At 28.3% G+C, this 19,156-nt stretch overlaps 3 protein-coding genes across 6 annotated transcripts in view; 2 read left to right on the forward strand and 1 right to left on the reverse strand.

Annotated features, from left to right (window-relative positions):
* The first annotated feature begins 22 nt into the window (after nt 1-22).
* LOC132911780 (small integral membrane protein 8) lies at nt 23-824 on the forward strand. Of its 2 annotated transcripts, XM_060968706.1 has the most exons (3): nt 23-112; nt 215-380; nt 493-824. In XM_060968706.1, exons 2-3 carry the CDS (start codon nt 279-281, stop codon nt 649-651), a joined length of 261 nt encoding a protein of 86 aa, XP_060824689.1. In that variant the 5' UTR covers nt 23-112; nt 215-278; the 3' UTR covers nt 652-824. The 2 variants fall into 2 exon arrangements, with proteins under 2 accessions (XP_060824689.1, XP_060824688.1); XM_060968705.1 differs by having other exon boundaries at nt 29-380.
* LOC132911764 (aspartate aminotransferase, cytoplasmic) lies at nt 640-5,114 on the reverse strand. Its single transcript, XM_060968681.1, has 6 exons — nt 4,729-5,114; nt 4,107-4,397; nt 3,780-4,036; nt 3,408-3,685; nt 3,181-3,323; nt 640-3,094 (listed from the first exon to the last, which is right to left on the reverse strand). The coding sequence occupies exons 1-6, from the start codon at nt 4,838-4,840 to the stop codon at nt 2,928-2,930; spliced, it is 1,248 nt and encodes a 415-aa protein (XP_060824664.1). The 5' UTR covers nt 4,841-5,114; the 3' UTR covers nt 640-2,927.
* A 492-nt stretch (nt 5,115-5,606) lies between these two features.
* Nucleotides 5,607-19,156, forward strand: part of LOC132911999 (protein draper) — a 29,117-nt gene continuing 15,567 nt past the window's right edge. For 2 of the 3 annotated variants that reach the window (XM_060969071.1, XM_060969072.1), the window contains exon 1: nt 5,608-5,777. The gene's annotated coding sequence lies outside the window, so the exon portion shown is untranslated. Of the gene's footprint in view, nt 5,778-19,156 lie in introns of all 3 variants that reach the window. The other variant, XM_060969069.1, reaches the window with a different exon arrangement.

Below are 19,156 nucleotides of genomic sequence, written 5' to 3' on the forward strand. Positions count from 1 at the left end.
AGTACGTTTTGTTTTTATAGATAGGTTAGAAGTTCATATAAATGAAGACCAGATCGTCATTTATTTACATAATATTGAAAATGATCAAATATATCATCTTATATTAATTTAAGTAGGTAGAGATCACTCTTTAAATATTTTTAAGAAGAAAGATATAATTATCATAAATTAAAACATTTATCGTATATTCCCCTTTTATTCAAAGATTAAGAAGGTTAGATGTAGTAATTAAGAATTAAAACTGATATTTGTTAAATTTTATGACATAATAATTAATAATGGATAAGAAAACTCATAAAGCAGAGCCTGGAGACGGCTTACGCTCCTTAAAGAGTACAATGTTATTTCGTGCAATTAATTACGAATTATACATTAGACCGGTAAGATTACTCCAAAAATTAAAAATATTAATGCAGTTATAAAAACCAATATGTCTAACTGAATATAAATATATATTGTAATAAAACTAGAATAATTAAATTTATTTTCCAGAATAAAGTGATAATGATTTTTGGAGCTATTGCAATGTTCAGTTGTATAGGATATATGGCCTATATGCGACATAATTCTGATAATACAAAATATTATCCTGCAGTTACATCTGATGGGTCAATTGATTTAAAAAAAAAAGCATCAAAGTGGACAATGTAATTTGCTACATTTTATATGAATTAATAACAATTATATGTTTAAGAATTTATATCACATAAAATACACAATTATTATTTATATATATTTTATTTCAATACTAATTGCTAATTAGTTATTACTCCTTTTCTGTGTACATTTCAGTGATATGTAAACAAATGTACTTAACAATTTAACATTCCCTGTTAAACGTAGTCTGCTGAAACATTCATATTTTTCAATTCTTATTATATTTAAAATTTAAAACTCATATAAATTTACATTAGTGTAATATTATTTGGTAGTATTTATAAGTTCAACAAAATTATATATTGTTTTATAAAATATGAGTTGTTTTCTGTATTACATTTATTTTATACAAATACATAGAAAATTAACTTTCTCATTGCATATTCAAGTTATTTTGGCAGTATATATAAGATAGTTCAAAATTTGAAATACAGTTAGGTATGCTACAATGAACAATTTTTATACATGCAATTATGATGCTACAACCAATACAGAAAAATATCATCTAGATATACATATTTCAAAATACGCTAGAAAGAATAGATGCTATGGAACAAAATTCTAAAATTAATTATGTTCATTCTACCATACCCCATTATAATTTGTACGAAAATTTAAGGGTTCTGAATTTGGTCCAGATTCTTGAACGAGGTGAGTTCGAAGCTTAAATTACATAACAATGTGTACTAAAAATATATGTATATATGTTTATGTGCATATATATGTATATATTGATTTATATGTAAATATTACAAATGTATATAATTTTTTTTTATTCAATTTATAAATATTAAATGTGTTATATATAATATATAAAAATTTTAAAAAATTCATTACATGCACTGAATTTTAAAAATCAAAATTTTTTAAAATTAATACTTGGAAGTGAAATACAGAACATTATTATGATACACTAATTATATGCATTATCAATTTCTGTTGAAACCTCTATTTTTCAAGTTGTATAAGTTTTAGACTACTGGAAGCATTTAGTATACAAAAAATACATTCTACTTCTTATATAGCACAAGAGGTTATAACATCTATATTAAACAGAAGTTATATACTTTTCTACAGCATTTCTTTGTTTCTTATATTCATTTCTTATAGATATTAACTATAAGAATACAACTGATTTCAATTCTACATACAAAAAATATAGTGTTTCAATTTCCTTTTATAGAGCATGGAAAACCATAATAGAACAAGATAGTAAACAGGAACTAACTGTAATAATAGATTGCATTGAGTTTTAATAATTTCGGATATTAATTTCTGTAAATAAACCGCTTATTATTAAAATAATAGGAGCCCTATTGTTATCTTTAGATTTTAAGTTTTTATCAGTCATCAATATTTTCGTTAATAAATTGTATTTATATATATTAATTTATTGTTAAAGATATGGTATGTATTGAATATAAGATACTATATAAAGATAATATCTTATAATGCATACTCGTTGATAGAAAAATTGTGTTTAAAAAATATCTTTGGAAATACATAAAAAATATTTCCATTTTTATCTATAATAAAGATAATTACTTAGAATGTAAAGTAGTTTTAAAAATTTGGTCTCATTTACTAACAATATCAGTGATATGATGTGTATATGTATATATAGTTCTGAAATTATTTACAAGATTATTGTTACATATGTTAATTTCAAACTTTAGTTTTCTATGTAGTGTATATGATTTGTAACCATCTCTTTAACAAGGGTTTTAAAAAACTCTTGTTCATATTAGTTAAAGAATAACATTATTTGAAAGCAGAGCTTATTAATGAGCTACTTAATTATATTAAGATTGTAAAATGCATTAAAAAATCATTTATATCAAAATGAACTTCTATTGTAAATATTTCTTATTTCCCTACAAACTATTAAGCTCAATAAAAATTATTTTAATAATAAGCGATTGCGCTAACACATGTATTAAAATTTGGCAATTCATAATACTTTGTTGATACTTTGTACTTTCATAGACAAGGCGATTTCTAACAAAATTTTTGTATGAAATAAAATTTAATTTTATAAATGTATAAACAGTAAAATTTTTTAGAACAGAGAAATATTTGACTAAATAATCGTTGTAATAAATCGTATTAAAATTATAATAAAACAGGAACAAAAACTACTGATATAGTACATTTTTATAATTCTAATATAACGTCAATGCATATAAAATATTGCCATATTTTAACGATTTTCTCAATACTCCAATAACAATTTATACTTATTATGATACAACGTCTGATCATCCAACCTTCTACTTGCATGAACAACTTTCCTTATTTTGTGGATACAGTAGAACAGTCTCATGAATCGCACTTGCGACATAATCTAAGTTAGATTCATTGAGTCCACATATATTTATTCTACCGCTTCGCAACATATAGATATGGTAATTATTAATTAAACACTCAACTTGTCTCTCTGAAATGATGATTAGTAAGAGTCATTAATAAGATAATGATGAGATATAGAATAAATGTAACAAAATGGTTTCATTAAGTACTTACCTGTAAGACCTGTATAAGAAAACATCCCAATTTGTTGAGTAATATGTTCCCAATTACCTGGAGTACCTTTCTGAACCAATCTTTGATACAAACTCATTCGCATTTCCTTTATTCTTTTGGACATTGTGAGAATATGATCCTTCCTGAAATATTTTGATATTTCAACTTAGGAATTTTAAACATGTATTGTAAAACAAACTAAATTAATTTTATCCTTTACACCATACCATTGTTTATAGAGGTCTGGATTCTGCAACACAGTTGCAACTATTCTTGCTCCATGATTAGGTGGATTACTATACATTCCTCGAACAATCAAAGTTAACTGAGACTTAACTTGGGCTAATTCTTTTGTATTAGACATAACAACTACCATATTTCCAACTCTTTCATTGTACAAGCCAAAATTTTTGGCAAAGCTTTGTGAACACATGAATTCTATTCCACGTTCTGCAAATAATCTTACTGCATATGCATCTTTATCTAAATCACCAGTTGCAAAACCCTACAATAAAATCTTTTTTAAATTATTTCTTTTATATTACTTTTGAAATTATTCTATTCTAAAAATAGAGAATAATATACATTATTTATAATACCTGATAAGCAGTATCAAAAATTGGGAAAAGTTTTTTCTCTTCTATTACATCTCCTATCTTGGCCCATTGCTCAGGAGTTGGATCACATCCAGTAGGATTATGTGCACATGTATGGAGAATAATTACAGCATTTTCTGGAGCATCTCTAAGATCTTTAAGCATTCCTTCTATATCAACACTACGAGTTTCTGAATTCCAATAAGTATATTCACATGCTTTTTTAAACCCTCCATTTACGAACACGAGTTTATGATTCTCTATATATATAATATATGTAAAATAGAGTAAATGTTTATTTTACTGTTTGAAAAATCTGTTGACACTTACCCCAAGTTGGTTTACTATAATAAAAGGTATCATAGTGTAGAACATGACTTAAAAATTCAGCTATAATACGTAATCCTCCAGTACCAGATAATGTTTGAATGCCAAAAGCACGACCTTGTGCAATAATAGGAGAATCCGCACCCAACAACATTCTTGTTGCTGCTTGGCTAAAAGCATCCAATCCCAAGACTGGAAGATATTCATGGTTTTGCAATTCATCTGCAGCTAATGATTTTTCCACTTTTCGAACAACTGGTAATACCCAAGGTTTTCCTTCAGATGTACGATAAGCTGTAAATATAAATTTATTATAATTTTCGAGAATTATTTCGAGTTATTTAATAATCTCGTATCATTGTTCATTGCTTAAATAACGATTAAACTTTATTACAGCTATACATTCATATTTGTGAGATACGTTATGTAATCATCAGATATTCTGGAGGTCATCCAAAAGCAGATTCATTACAATATGAAAGAAATACAAAAAAATTTTATCTCAAAGGTTGACATTTCATAGATATTTCAATTGTTTGTTTTTTAAATTATTAAAGAAAATTTGTGCTATATTTACGTTTGCTCTCTACGATACCAAATATGAAATGAAATATATGCAACATACCTCCTATAGATAAATTCACTTTTTTTTCGTAAGCATCTTCTATGAATGCTTTATGAAGTGCAAAAACTTCTATCGGAGGTCCTAGTTTTAATCCACTGAATCTCGTATTCATCTTCGGAACGTTTAAATATCGGATGATCAGTTGTCTATGCAACGATGTAAAATGAACGTTAATCTGACTATGTCAATTTATATGGAATAACAAACACATTTACAAATCATTTGTAATCACTGTGTGTGGGTAACGTTATTTGATTTTTAATCTTAGATATTACGAATAATAGTAAATTTCAAAGATCCACGTTTAATGTTATGAAAAACGACATAATACAATAACTGCGTGAATTTCTGGCGCTAATGAATTTAAATTGACTTTGTACGTGGTATTTAACAGATGTGATGTTTAACATGTATTCATACACGTCAATTATATTCTATGTACAAATTTTATTTTCGAAATATAAGATAAATATTTTAAAATATATAAATAAATTATATATAGTCGTAATTATAAACTGTACATATAAATAAAACAGAAAAAGTTTTTGATTATTCGTTGCTTAAAATATGCGAAACAACATTATGAATATTATGAATATTAAATTCTATATTTTCATATAAAAAAATACACATTATTTATAAAATATCAAAGAGTAAGGATATATCTGTTTTATAAAATAACTAAAATTGTATTTTAACAAGAAATTTTTTTACAAATTTCACTTAGATAAATGAAATTTTGGAATTTCTGTTTTATCGATTAATCATTTTTATCGTTACGAGCTTATTATTGCTGTAGAGGTCGCCAGTATAAGTGTACCACTATGTGAACGCATAGGTGTATGTAGTTTGGTCGATGCACAAGTATGCAGCACAAGGCACAATTGGCAAGTAGCAGCGGCATACATTCTAACGTAGTTTAGTCGAAAGCTGAAGAGTGAGGTATATACGTCGCGTGTTAGTCGCTGTGCTAGTTATTACGTTTTTTTCTATTGCATTTTTTGTGTTCATGGCTACATACTATCAAGCTACAAAAAAACCATATCAGAGTAAGTAAAAACGCGAATTAAAAACATTTATCTTATTACAGCTTATCTTTCCGATTATAATAACGCACAGCATCCCTTTAAAATGTTTATCGTGATAGTACCGTATATACAACGTTTTCATGAAAACTGTTCTTCGCATTGATCATAATTTAATTTTTTACAGTAGATGATATTACTTCATTTAATCATAGTTTTCAATCATTTAGTCACCGTCATAAAGATTGTTAATATATTGCATGGAAATAATGTGAGCTCTATATCGAACGATTAATACAGTTATTAATAACGAAGTAAATCTTGTATCGTGATGTAACTGTATTTGTCGAAATGAACTCATAATCTGATTTTATTGTTAAATGGAACATATATTTTTCTAATGTATGTACTATTCGTTAAAAAAATAGTTATTCTCTGTTATTCTCTTCTCCGATAATATTTAAGATAAACAAACAATAATGTTTGTTGAGATATTTGACAAAATTTCTCTGTTGTCAAATTCGGCTAAATTTGGAATATTGGATCAACAGGTTTTACTTATTCTCTTTCGTTGCTTCATCTCAACATAAGCAGGTCAAACATGAAATAAAGTGTGAAGCAGATGAGGCGCTGAAATGTATAACTTTTGATAAATTGACGGTCATCTTAGAATTAGTATTTTGTGGTCTATATTTAACTTTTTCACGGATGTAGTTCTGAAATTTTTAAATATTTGCGGGAAGATAGAAAAAGCTATATGTTTCTACTGTCTTTTTACGCTCCATTTTATATTTGACCTCCTTATGTTAAGATGAAACGAGAAAAGTTTATTTTAGTAAAATGAATTAATTTTCGTTTGTGTTATGTATTACAATAAATATTAAAATTAAGGATAGTAGGTGCTGTTAACATATAATAAAATTTAATTGTTTTGTTCTCCACGATTATATATGTATATGTATGTATATAATAACACGCTCCAGAAACAGGAATATATCTTCACATTTCATAAGCGTAATGTTCATTGGTGGGAAAAATAATTCCCATGAAAGTGTTAATGGCAACTTCGATGCTATATGTTTTTAATATGTATTTGAATTATGATTCAATCTGTCGATAACGACTTGTATCGAACGTTTCATTGATACACGTCATTGATACATTGATTAGTTAAACATATTCATTAGCAGAATGACACTATAATAAAAAGAAGTAAAGATCCAAAAACATTCACATCAATCGATCGTAATTGAGCGATTATAATCAAATATATTTCGAAATTTCGAATTTAGAATATTGCACATACTTTTGGCATCGTATTCTGGTAAACATGCGTTCACGTTAAATCATCTTTAACTCTGGGGTTTTTTATCTTAAAACCTGCACAGCAGAATTTTGCTGTATATTTTCAATTAGTCAAAGGTAAGGGATTACTCTTGAAAATGTGTAATTGGAAATACATTGTAAAAAATACATTGTAAATATTTTCTCATGTGAAGTAAATAATTATCCTATGACATTGTTAAATCACAAAATATAATAAAGGTATAGGAAAAGATTATATCATTAATAGTGCTTGGTACATTTATTACCAGATGGCATGACATTTCTCATAGCGTCTTTTCTAGCTTTTAATTTCCAAATATAGATCATTAGTTTATTTATGCTGAAGTACTATATTTGGTAGAGTTAAAATACATTGCAACAGGAGCATTTTGTTTCGTTATTAGCAAAGTATAGTATTAGTTATATAAGACATACATATATGAGAATGTTCTTGATATACAGAATATGGTTTAGTATATGACCATATTCGGCACATGAATTGTACGCAAATTCTTGGAATTAAGATTACAAAGGATCTTAGTTAATAGTTGAACAATTTATTTAACTATATGTAACATTTACTTTAATAAGATACAATTTAGTGTACTAATTGTTTTTCTGTATGCTATTCATAAATTATATATTTAACATATACATATACATTCAATATAATTTTACTTTTATTAACTTGCATGTAGTCAAATATATGTATATAAATGTAATAAATGTATGTATATATTATATATATACACACAGCATATTCCACTTTAGCATTTTAAATAGGCCATTATATTTTTAAATGGAGAGGACCATAACATAACAATAACATGTATTACTGTTACTGTCTTCTAAATTGATAGGCCCAGAAATTAATTGGGGTAGTATACGTATTACTGTAGTATCAAAGAAAAGGGAAAGACTTCATTTCCGGAAAATGGTGCAAGCCTTGATGACAGGAAACGTGAAGAGAGAAGAAACATTTTGTCCGTATGGCTTTAGCTGAGAACATCGTGCAATGAAAGCAGCTTTCGTATTGGTGGTTGCTTACGTGCGTACAATAAGGACCGGTCGCTACATAACATACTCTTGTATAGGTTGCTCCAAAATTATCGACACGTGTGTTTCACTGTTTAGTATAGTTTAGGAAAGTTGAACAGAAGCACTTACGCTTAAAAAGTTGACCAATTTATAATTGAAAATTTCTGTGTGTACAGAAGTTCAGAAAGTTTGAATAGTGTGTTTCCAAATTTGCAATAGTATAATATAGTATGGTGATTATAGTAATATAGGTATAGAACATATAGGGTTCATAAGGAGCGCACAAAAGCATCTTAATAAATTAAATTAGCTAATTTATAATTGGAAAATTTCCTGTGACAGAAATAGAGTACATACATAGTATAGTGTTTCAAAGCTATAATATTATTTCATTAAAAGATATAATTTTTATGAAAATTATTTATATGTCATTATTAATATAAATCTTATTGATTCAAATAACATTTTGTTGCGCCAACACATTTTGGGCCATCAATGACATTTTTTTAACCCTAACGTATTCTCCGAATTTTTGTCCTAACTCCACCTTTGCTTTGACAAATAAAGAGACTTTTAATGTTTTAGGAAAATCTTTAACATGAAATTGAAAATTTCAATAGAAATTTTGTCATAGTTTCCTGAAAATTAAGATATTTTTTATGTTAGAGAAAATACAATTATATGGAGAATGATTGGACGAAAAAAATAGAATAAAGAACGAAACAACGTTGAAAAGTTATGCAATTAATTGGAATCAACATTTTCAGCATATGTATAGCCTTCGTCGAATATTTGTAATCAGCATCAGCGTTCTAAATGTGTAATTTGATTCTACTGGCTTGCACCGATTTCTTTGCAACTTGTTGCACTAATGATCGCAGAGGAATTTTGTGAAACTTGTTAAGTCTTGCGTGAATGGAAGGACGCCATCGAACGTATTGAGAGATATGCATATATATATATATATGTTTTCCACGGTTAGGTTATACGGTTAGGTTAGATCGTAGCTGAAAGTAGATAGAGATGTAAAAGATAAGTTATATTAGATTTGTTTTGTTTTAGAGCATTAAGAATCAATTTTTGTTTAGTACATATTACATACTTTCAATTTGTTTTAGGTCAAACGAATTTTCAATATGTTTCTATTTGATTGAAATTAGAAAATTCTAAATGCAATTTAAGATGAGCGATCGATGATTAAACGGAGAATCAATTAATTTCATCTAGTGGATAATTTAATTTGTCGGATCGTTAATTCTTTTACTTGTGACTCGCTTTCTGTTAGTTGTAAAATTTATTCCAGTACCAGATACGATATGGCGTATTTGATAAACGCATACTAGATTTTCTTGACTGCGCTTGAAATTCAAAGTAACAGGAAATTTTATATTCTGAAGATACTAACTGGGTTTAACTGATTCAGCGTGGATCGTGTAGTATCACGTTCCGATAATTTAGCAAATGAGATCACAATGTAAAATAAATGAAATAGAAGACATAAAGCTCGAGTATAGAGAAAAATTTTATTTTTAAATATTTCAAACGAAATCAGGATTATTTCGAATAATTTGTTTATCGACCGATCTCTTTGTTTAGAAAACGATCCCTATCATAATTTTAAAACTTAAAAATAATTATCCTACAAAAATCGATTAATTATGAATATCGTTAGTATTTAATACAATGACTCGATCTTTTTTATCTTAAGAAAACGAAAGAAAGAAAGCGAAATGAATATTATTCTACAAAAATCTTAAAATTGAATATATGATTTGCGAAGTAAATAACTTTTATTGTTTGGTAAAAACAATATCGAAATATAATACGATAAAAATTATTTCTTGTTCTGAGTTAAATTAATAGAAATAATTAATAGAAATTTCAAAGTTACTTCCATTTTATTTTATTTTAATTAGATTGTAAGTTTTGCGTCTCTTATTGTAGCAATGGTAGTTGAGACGGGTTTGATGAACGGTAATGAAGGTTATTGAAGGCCAAAGAAGGTCATAAGGCCTTCTGGTAAAAAAAAGTTACTTCAATCAATGAAATTCATTAATTAAGACGCAAAGGTATGTAAAAATATTTGTTATCATATCACACAAGATATTCTCTCACACCCTTCTTTTTGTGTAAAGCATGTTCGTCTGTAATTTATCTGATTTAAAGTCTTATCATCATTGCTTTTTTGAATACATCTTTTATTAATTATTATTTATTAAAAAAATATTTTTACACTTTTAAAACCATGACGGAATTTATTGTGCTATTAATTAATTTATTAAATACATTTATATAAGTATTTTTAGTTATAGATATTTATAATGAAATCAATACTATTTTTTTCTGCTTCGTTTATAATTTGTAAGGATGATACTTGTTCTATATTTTTATGCAGTTTAGAACGTTATTTACAAAATTAATTAGTAATATAATAAATCCTGGCTTAATTTTGGAACTTTAGGATTACTCCTTGAATGAATCAAATTTAAAAAGGGAAAAAGAGATCGTGGAAAATAAAATCATTTCATTAATATATTTCATACCGAAGAAAAAGAATACTATTTTCTTCATAAAATAGTATTCCAACAATAAATCTATTAATCCAATCTGACAGAAACATACACATCAATTTATCAGAACTATATCTTTCTCTTCCTCGTCCTTTTTGCATATTAATCCTCCTTGAGTCATAAACAATTCCGCCTCTTTGTCCCGTTCAATTATTCGTTTTTCATGTTCGAGCCTCCTTCTAGTACGGTTCCTCGAACAATGAGTTTCTGTTCAGACACATCGTTGTGGTCATTGTTCGAGGATAATCGCAAAATCAAAGGTGACTCTCCACGTTTATCGATGAAAGAATGCATGAGAAAGAATAAAAAGTCCGAGGACAGATGGACGCGACGAATTTGATGGAATATCAAAGTCCCAGTTCGATTCTTTTTGTGATTGTTCCTTTTGTGCTTTCGTCTACTTCCGTATTTTATTGCAAAATCAGCGTTCCTGTTGTTCAAACTTACTGTGGAATTTCATTGGTCTTTTAATAAGAATTTCGCAGATGAAAGTACAGAAGATTGTTGGTATTTGAGATTTAAGATTAGAATCTTAAGTAGATTTGTATATGATGAATGTTTGTTTCGAAGATTTATGAAGTTTTATGATGATTTATAAAGATCGAAGTTACGAGAATATGGTCAAGATTACGTGGTAGAAGTTATATAAGTCACGGATTCATAAAACTTAATGGAATGTATTGTAATAGATAATTGCGTGTATCGTGGTTAGTGGAAATTAATACATAGATATAATATAGCTATAGGCTTTGGTGGCTTTCGTCATGATTGGAGTGTAATTAGTAACTTGGGTTTGTGGTTTAGCAAGTGCGTAAATATTCTTCTTTGAATCTTTTACTATCACGATTTACTTCGTTTCTGTAGTAAAAATTATTAAGCTGTTTGTTCTTATTATAGTAATGTGTAAATTAAATTTAGAGCCCTAAGCTTCTTAAATTTTCATTTTTAGGATCTAAGTCCTTTTAGAGTGAGAGTTCTAGATCTCAGTTTTTAAATTTTTTATTCTAGCCCTTAGATTTTAAAGACTTGGTTCTAGATTCTACCTTTTCGGTTCCATATTTCACTGTTTCGACCCTATATCCTGAATATTAGGTTCCAAATCTTTAATTTTACCTTTAGGTTTCAAAATTTACAATTTTTAAATCGTAAATTCCACTTTTTAAGATTCATTTCCTCTGTCTTACGAAGCAAGCAACTAGATTTCTTTATTAGGTCTACATCTGTAAATTGTAGTTCCCAAGTTTTAAATTCTAAATAAGACATAGCTTTTAAAAGTTCTATGTTCTAGATTCTCTGTTCTACATTTTGCTTTTCACATATCAGCTTTCAGGTCCTTCGTTTTAGATTTTAGGACTTAAAACCTATAATTATTTGTTATGTCCTAGTTTTTAAATTTTAGATTTCACGTTTCTAGGCTTAAAATTTAGGTTCTGAGTTTTAAATTTCGATTTTTATATCTTTCAAGAGCCGTAGGTTTTTTATTCTAAATCGTTTTCAACGTCAAAGTTTATGCAGATATAACACGCTACTACTAATCACAAACACTTTTTATCCAGGGTTAATCAATGGGTATTATTAAACATATGTTCGTCCTATGCGCAAAGCGAATATCTGGGTCGTGTAGCGAACATTTTGCGTTCCATATACACGGTATAGTTCTAGCGAAAACATTTCAAAGTTCGTGCAATACAAGGTTCTTCTGTGTTCTTCAAGCATAACACTTAATAAAAATCCTTTATGACATTCTTTATTCTTCATTCCTAAAAAATAAATTCTCAACCTCTCTCCAATTCCAATAAACTCATCCTTTAAATAATCTGTCGTTAAACTCTATTTACAATATAATAGCACAAAATATATTTATAATGTTTGTTAATAAAATGGAAAAAATTATTCACGAAAAACTTTTGGTAAGTTAAAAATTATTTCATACTTTTCACGGCAAATTTTTCTTATTCTTGTAAGAAATATTCAAAATGTTTACGACATCTTTTAACGAGATAAGAAATATCGTTTAATGAAAAAAGCTTTAACAACTTATGTTATTTCATAACTTTTTGAGCAAATTATGTTTGTGATAAGATCTTTAGTAAACAATTTTTTTCCAATTAACGCTTTCTAAATGAAGAACATTCGATCGTTTTCTTCGCTGCAAGAATTCGCATAAACAAGGATAAAATCGTTTTCTTTGGCAAGATGCAGCATTTCTCGTGAGTTAGTAGTCGCGTGAACTGCAAAGATATAGTGAATGAATCGATACAGAACTGCGGCTGGCTCTTGCCGCAATTGATATGCTCCATAAAACTCACACAGTCGCAGCACTCGGTGGTCAAGGATTTTTGCTGTAGCAGTATGAAAAAAATAAATTGTATCGGATATTGAGTAGGAAAATGGAGGAATAATTAAAATAATCTTGCACCAGTAACTTGTTCTTGCTATTATCAAATCCAATATACAAATTGAGAAAAAAATGTTTTCTTGTGTTTATTTTGCTTCCATTGGATACATTAATTAATTTTTTTCTGAAAATTAATTAATTGAGATAGAAGGAAAAGTTAAAGCGATAATAATTATCTGCATGATTAATGGTCTGTCATTAATTTATTAATGAGGATGGGAATATAGATAAATTTATCAATTAGAATTTTTTTTATGGATGGTATTAAATTCATTTTGTTCTCTGGTGATAATATTATCAGAAATATTTTTGATATAATAATAGACATTTATAGCAGGCATTCAAAACAGTTTTTCCTCCTACTATCTTCTATGTATTGCATTACATTTATTTAAAAATATATCCTAATGCAATCGGGTTATTTTCACTTTTATTAATTTCTAATGGGTATTATTGGCTCGTAGACAATCTACAATTTGGATTACATTACTTTATCTTAATTTGCATTCTGCAAAATGAATTACGCAAAATTAAAACGCATTTCTACAGAATCCTAATATTCTAATCCTTTGGAGTGTATTCAATTAGCAGAAGTATCTACATCCAAAGTCTGCATCTCACAATAAGTTCACCATTGAAAAATGCAGAGTTCATAATCTTCACTATTCTTTTCCGCTTTCAAAACACGATTAATAGCTACGATAAATATAAAAATCTACATTTGAAACTCTCATAAGCAATTGAGGAAAGAAAATACAAGAGTTTTATTAATTTACCATCCTTTAAAAACCTTACTACTATATCACTATCATTTAAAAAAGTATTCGAGGTGCATGCCCATTTGAAATGGAAATCAAAACTCGCACACCGGATAATCACCAAGTGAACTGCACGATTTTTCTTACATAATCGGACCACGAGGAGGTAGATAGAAGTGAAAGCCCACACTGACTATACAACTGGACAGGGCAGGTATATCATTTTTTCTCCATTTCGATAGTGTCGTTCCTTTGTTAGATAATCGGCGAACGAATTACGTGCACGCGAAAAGTAGCAGGTTCGTAAACGTTGCCTGTCGCAGTACTATGACACGCTTATGTCATGCAGAACTTCTGACCCCCGCGGCAATGTAAAATTATAAAATAGTCAGTAAGTGGAAGTTTAAGCGGCAATCTCTTGACTTATCGCTGGTCTTCTTTAGAAAATTACGGTACTCTGTGGTTTGAAAATGAGATTGGAATTCTGAAGACACTTTGTGTAACGTTTTTACGTCTTTGGCGAAGAAGAATTGTTGAAAAATTTCTTCTCTGATTAATAGATTGCGAGTTTTTATGCATATTTAGCATCTATTATAATGTTTGGTAGGTAAAACAAATGATAGCTTAGATCCTATTCCTTTACATAAATTTCTTCCTTTCCCCTTAATTGCTTTATAAATGCTTAGTACTATATTTATTAATCTAGTCTAATATAATTAATCTAATATATTCATTAATATCATAAATTCTAAAAAATTTCTTTATAAAAGTATGAATTTGCGCGAATAATCGCAGTCTAAGTATTAGGAAACTTGCCATAGGGAACTTTTATGTTCGTATGTTATGTGTTATATGAAACATTTTGAAATTTTATTATATAACACTTATAATGTATTCGTAAATGGAGTCTACAAGTGTTCTAATATTTTTCTGAGCCTATGTACGCGTTGATAAAACATTTTACAAATCTGTCTGTTAACGTGTCGTAAATTCGTGACTAGCCAGAATGTTGTGCGGCTCGATTTTTATGAAGCATTTCCTGTCCTTTAATGAGCAGCGTCGAGAGCTGACTTCCTCGTTTTCAGTTGCCAAACTCTATCAAATGTTTACTTCTATGTAATTCGAATAAAAAGAAAGAAAAGGAAAAAGAAAATACTGTATATAGTATTATATAAATATCACTGGTTACTATTACTAATTATAGTTAACTTCTTTTTCAGTTTTGTTATATCTTTTATTAGATTATAATTTATCACAGTTGTAATAATATATTATTACCATTATCAATTTTTTTTTAGTCACTATTTCCATTGTTAGATTGTGGATGTTTATGTAAATTAAAAAAGTAACTCAACTGGTATCGTTGGACAACCATATAGAAAATATAAATTAGTTTATGTTAAACTTTTGTGGAATTTTTATCTATACTTTATATCTTATACGATAAATTTTATCAATGAATGTGATACATAAAAGCGTTTATGGAATAATCGATAGAGGAAATTGAATTAAAAATAATTCTGTTGGGAAATATTAAGAATGAATGTAGCAGTTATCTAATCTTTATTTTTATTTGTAGTAGACCTTAGTTATAACCGGAGTGCTACGATATTTTTGTTATATCTCACCCACAGACACGGACAACCGTGATTAGATTAAGGATCCTGTGGTTAAAAATCATAGTTCATTGATCGAAGAAATACCTTTTTATTTTTGGACGTCGTAATTATTCATTGCTACATATTTTATCTAATTTTTCCACATACGTACTTACAATAATAATACAATCCTTTTCCTTTTTCTTTTAGATGTAATTTTCATCTATTTCTTACTCATTAGAAGATAACATTGTACAAATATTTTTATTTCAATTGCAATCTACACACACATACACACACACACATATATATATCTAAAATAAAAGATCATCGATATTTTACTCCTTCTTAACCAGCAATGTAAGTGTTTATTTCTTTAGTCACTTATTTATTTACGATTAATTTGTTTGCAGTAGAAAGCCTTGCAGTAGAATTAAATGCTGGTAATTTCCAAATCACCACTTTCTCTGTATCTTACGTAAAGTACAAGTTACCCATTTGATATGCAACTGATATTTAGTCAACAGATATAATAAAATCAGTTTTACTAAATAACATAATAAATCTTAGTGTAGCTTGATCCGTAACATTATTTATTCTATAATGCATTACAACTAAACGAAAATTTAGAGAAAATTTATTATACAGTCTTCGTAGTGTATTATTCGTATTTTCTAATTCTTGCAAAAACACGAAACATGATTACTTTTTGTTCTAAAATAATTATAAAATACATTTTGATTTAATCAAACATAAACAGAAGTTTGAAGTCTAAATTGTTAAAGCTAGTACACGTGTACTTAACAGATATTCAAAATCGAGAAAATGAATTTTAATTGCACCAAACCTACTGCGAGAAAAAATACATTGGATGGTTAACAAAAACTTACATTAAAAAGAAAGAGTGTAATCGCATCTTTTTGGTCCATCGTTGCATGATTATCATACCATTCAACTTTTTCTCCTACAGTTTTTTTTTTTCTATCTTCTATCGTCTTCGAGATATGACTCGGCCCAATTGCGTAACGTACTCTGTATATCAAATTTACTCCATAATCATCAAGCCACGATGACAACATGCAAACTACTTCACAGAAACAATTAAGTTTTCGATGAAGACAGAACTAGACATTTCATCCATTTGTGGTTTCTTCTTTTGTTTTAAAATTGTGATCACTAGAAGAAACAATCGCGTTTATATGACGCTCGATGATGCACATCCCGCGTAGACAAATGATAACTCTGACGCGTTTTATCAGAAGCTCGCCACACATCCTGTGACTCACAATTCCTACTTACACGTATATACCAGCAGTTACGACCCTGAAACTCTTCTTTCGCTTCTTTTTTATTCCTTTTTCTCTTTCTTTTCGCTTTTTTTGTCCGCCCTATAAACGAATTAACTCCCTTTTATGGTAGAAGGGTCGAACCCTCTTTTTCACGCGTTCTGCCCGCAGTTTGCCTGTACTGTTAGACTCGTTACAGGTCCCGTTTCTGTACAGGCCGTGCTCGTTTTCATAGTTTAATGGGATTATTTGTACGTTCGATCGTGGGACGCGTCGGCGGACGCGACGACGTTCCTGGTAAATGATATTCAATTATCTTCTGCTGGTTGGTCCCTTTCTTTGGATTTTATTTAGAATTCGAAGTTGCGAAAAGTATGTTTTACAATTTAAAAGAAATTATTTATCCTTTGGTAATTGTTTAAAATTCTCTTTATCCCTTTTCTATCAGGACTTACTTTTTCATATAATAAAATATATATATATATTTTTTTATTATTATTATATGAATTATTATATTATATGATTTATTATATATATATATATATTTCCAGGTCGTTGTTAACTACACTGTAACATATTTTATTGCATTGTAAAGGTATAAAGAAATTTGAGTTGCTTAAAGACAATGTGGAAAAGGTATCAGATATGAGAATTATTATCAAAGGATATTGATAATGATAAAAGATAAAGTATACTGATAATCTTTGCAAGTTATGATATTAAAGAAATTAATTACGAGTAATCGATTATAGGAAATTAGTTACAATTATTTATTTCGCTAATATATTAATATTTCTTAAATTAATTACGCTCTACTTAAATAGGCATAAAAAAGAAATCTATATCATAATTTAAAGAATCACAATTAATTATTCCCTTTCTCTCTAATATATTAAAAAATACGGACTTTCTTTATGCAATATTAAGGTCTGGTTTAGTAGCTCAATGTTACAAAAGATTTACATAAAGTTTTAAATTAAATAATTTAATAACAGTAATTGGATTTGCTGTCACGCAAGTTAATTATAAATACGACGTAATTGACGTGGAGAGTGTAACCATCACTCGGTGACCAACTTACTCTTAAATTGCAAAGTCTCTCCATTCACTGCTGAGAATTATACAATCTTCAGTTATGTTCCCGCGGATACAATGAATAATATCGTGTCAGTAAGTTCCTCACTGTTCCTCGAAGCAAAAGTTTTCTCAGATTTCGTTAATACCAAGATTCCCTTAAAAAGATTTACAAGATCGTATTAACAGGCTGGAGTAATTAAAAGATTCGCGTTTCTAGACAGTTTAAGTGATGGACTACTTAAGTAAAGAAACACTGATTTCTAGAGTGCCTGATTTGCTAAACGATGTACCTTAATCTAAATCTAAATATTCTGAATTATAACTATTAAAAAAATTTCTATTTTTTCAATTCTGAAGCCATTAAGTTTCTAACTTTTCAATTCTGGAGGCTTTAAATTTTCAATTTTCCAACGTTCAATTTTTCTTGCATATTTATTTCAATCTTATATAAATTACTATTTCTGTATTCACTTAGCAAATAATTAAAAGAAAGTGAAACGTTGGCCCAGAAAGGAATAAATATTTCTATACAATACCCTATCAATCTTAAATTAACACTTTCACATATAAAAATGCGAAACTTTCATAACAGTTTCCCATCATAACGTTGAGAAACAGCATATGAACAAAAATGTGCTTTATTAAACAATTCATCTCCTGACCTTGCTTCGGGCTGACTGATTAATTAATTGATTACGCAAATAGACGAGTCACGTCTGACTCGTATCTGTTTCTAGCAAAATGACATTATCGTAACTTCTAACGAATTATTTCCATATATCGGTATTTGGAACATTTAAATCATATTAAAACTGTATTTAGAAAAATGTATTGATTATTTAAAGATATCGACATAGAATAATACAATGAGATTCAAGATCTTTATTACATCGAAATGTAACCAGACATAAAAGTTAAATTTACTGTTTTACAAAGGATATCGTGTACGTGAGTGATCGAATACGTGACCAGAATAAGTTCCATGTATGAATACCTTTGCGAGATATATATGATTACTGTTGTACGTAAACCAAATACCGATTCAAGTTGAATTCAAGTATGATTTACAACTTGCTGAAACTTGTGTTACTTGCTGCGAAATAAGTTTCATTTGTTACATTATTAAATAAAAATCTTTAGATTTTAAAATGTTCATATCTTATCTCTTACGTCTTTAAAATTGTCGGATTTCCAATTTTCGAAATTTCCGACTTCGAATTTTGGAGGGTTCAGATTCTCGAAATTCCAAAATGTCCAGTTTCGAGTTTTGAAGCGTGCATATCTCCGAATTTTCAAAGTTTGAAATCTTTCCATTTTTAAGCCTTCCAATTTCCAATTTTTCAACTTTTAAG

Source organism: Bombus pascuorum, chromosome 11 (genome assembly GCF_905332965.1).
Source record: "Bombus pascuorum chromosome 11, iyBomPasc1.1, whole genome shotgun sequence".
Lineage (NCBI taxonomy): Eukaryota > Metazoa > Arthropoda > Insecta > Hymenoptera > Apidae > Bombus > Bombus pascuorum.

What these genes read in the sequence shown, in the direction of transcription:
- LOC132911764 (XM_060968681.1), bottom strand. Translation starts at nt 4,840, where the DNA reads ATGAATACGAGATTCAGTGGATTAAAACTAGGACCTCCGATAGAAGTT. An exon ending in TTATAGTAAACCAACTTGGG is followed by an intron (nt 4,037 to 4,106) that starts GTAAGTGTCAAC and finishes TTATATATATAG; the next exon opens with AGAATCATAAACTCGTGTTC. An exon ending in CCAGACCTCTATAAACAATG is followed by an intron (nt 3,324 to 3,407) that starts GTATGGTGTAAA and finishes AAAATATTTCAG; the next exon opens with GAAGGATCATATTCTCACAA.
- LOC132911780 (XM_060968706.1), top strand. Translation starts at nt 279, where the DNA reads ATGGATAAGAAAACTCATAAAGCAGAGCCTGGAGACGGCTTACGCTCC. An exon ending in ACGAATTATACATTAGACCG is followed by an intron (nt 381 to 492) that starts GTAAGATTACTC and finishes TTTATTTTCCAG; the next exon opens with AATAAAGTGATAATGATTTT.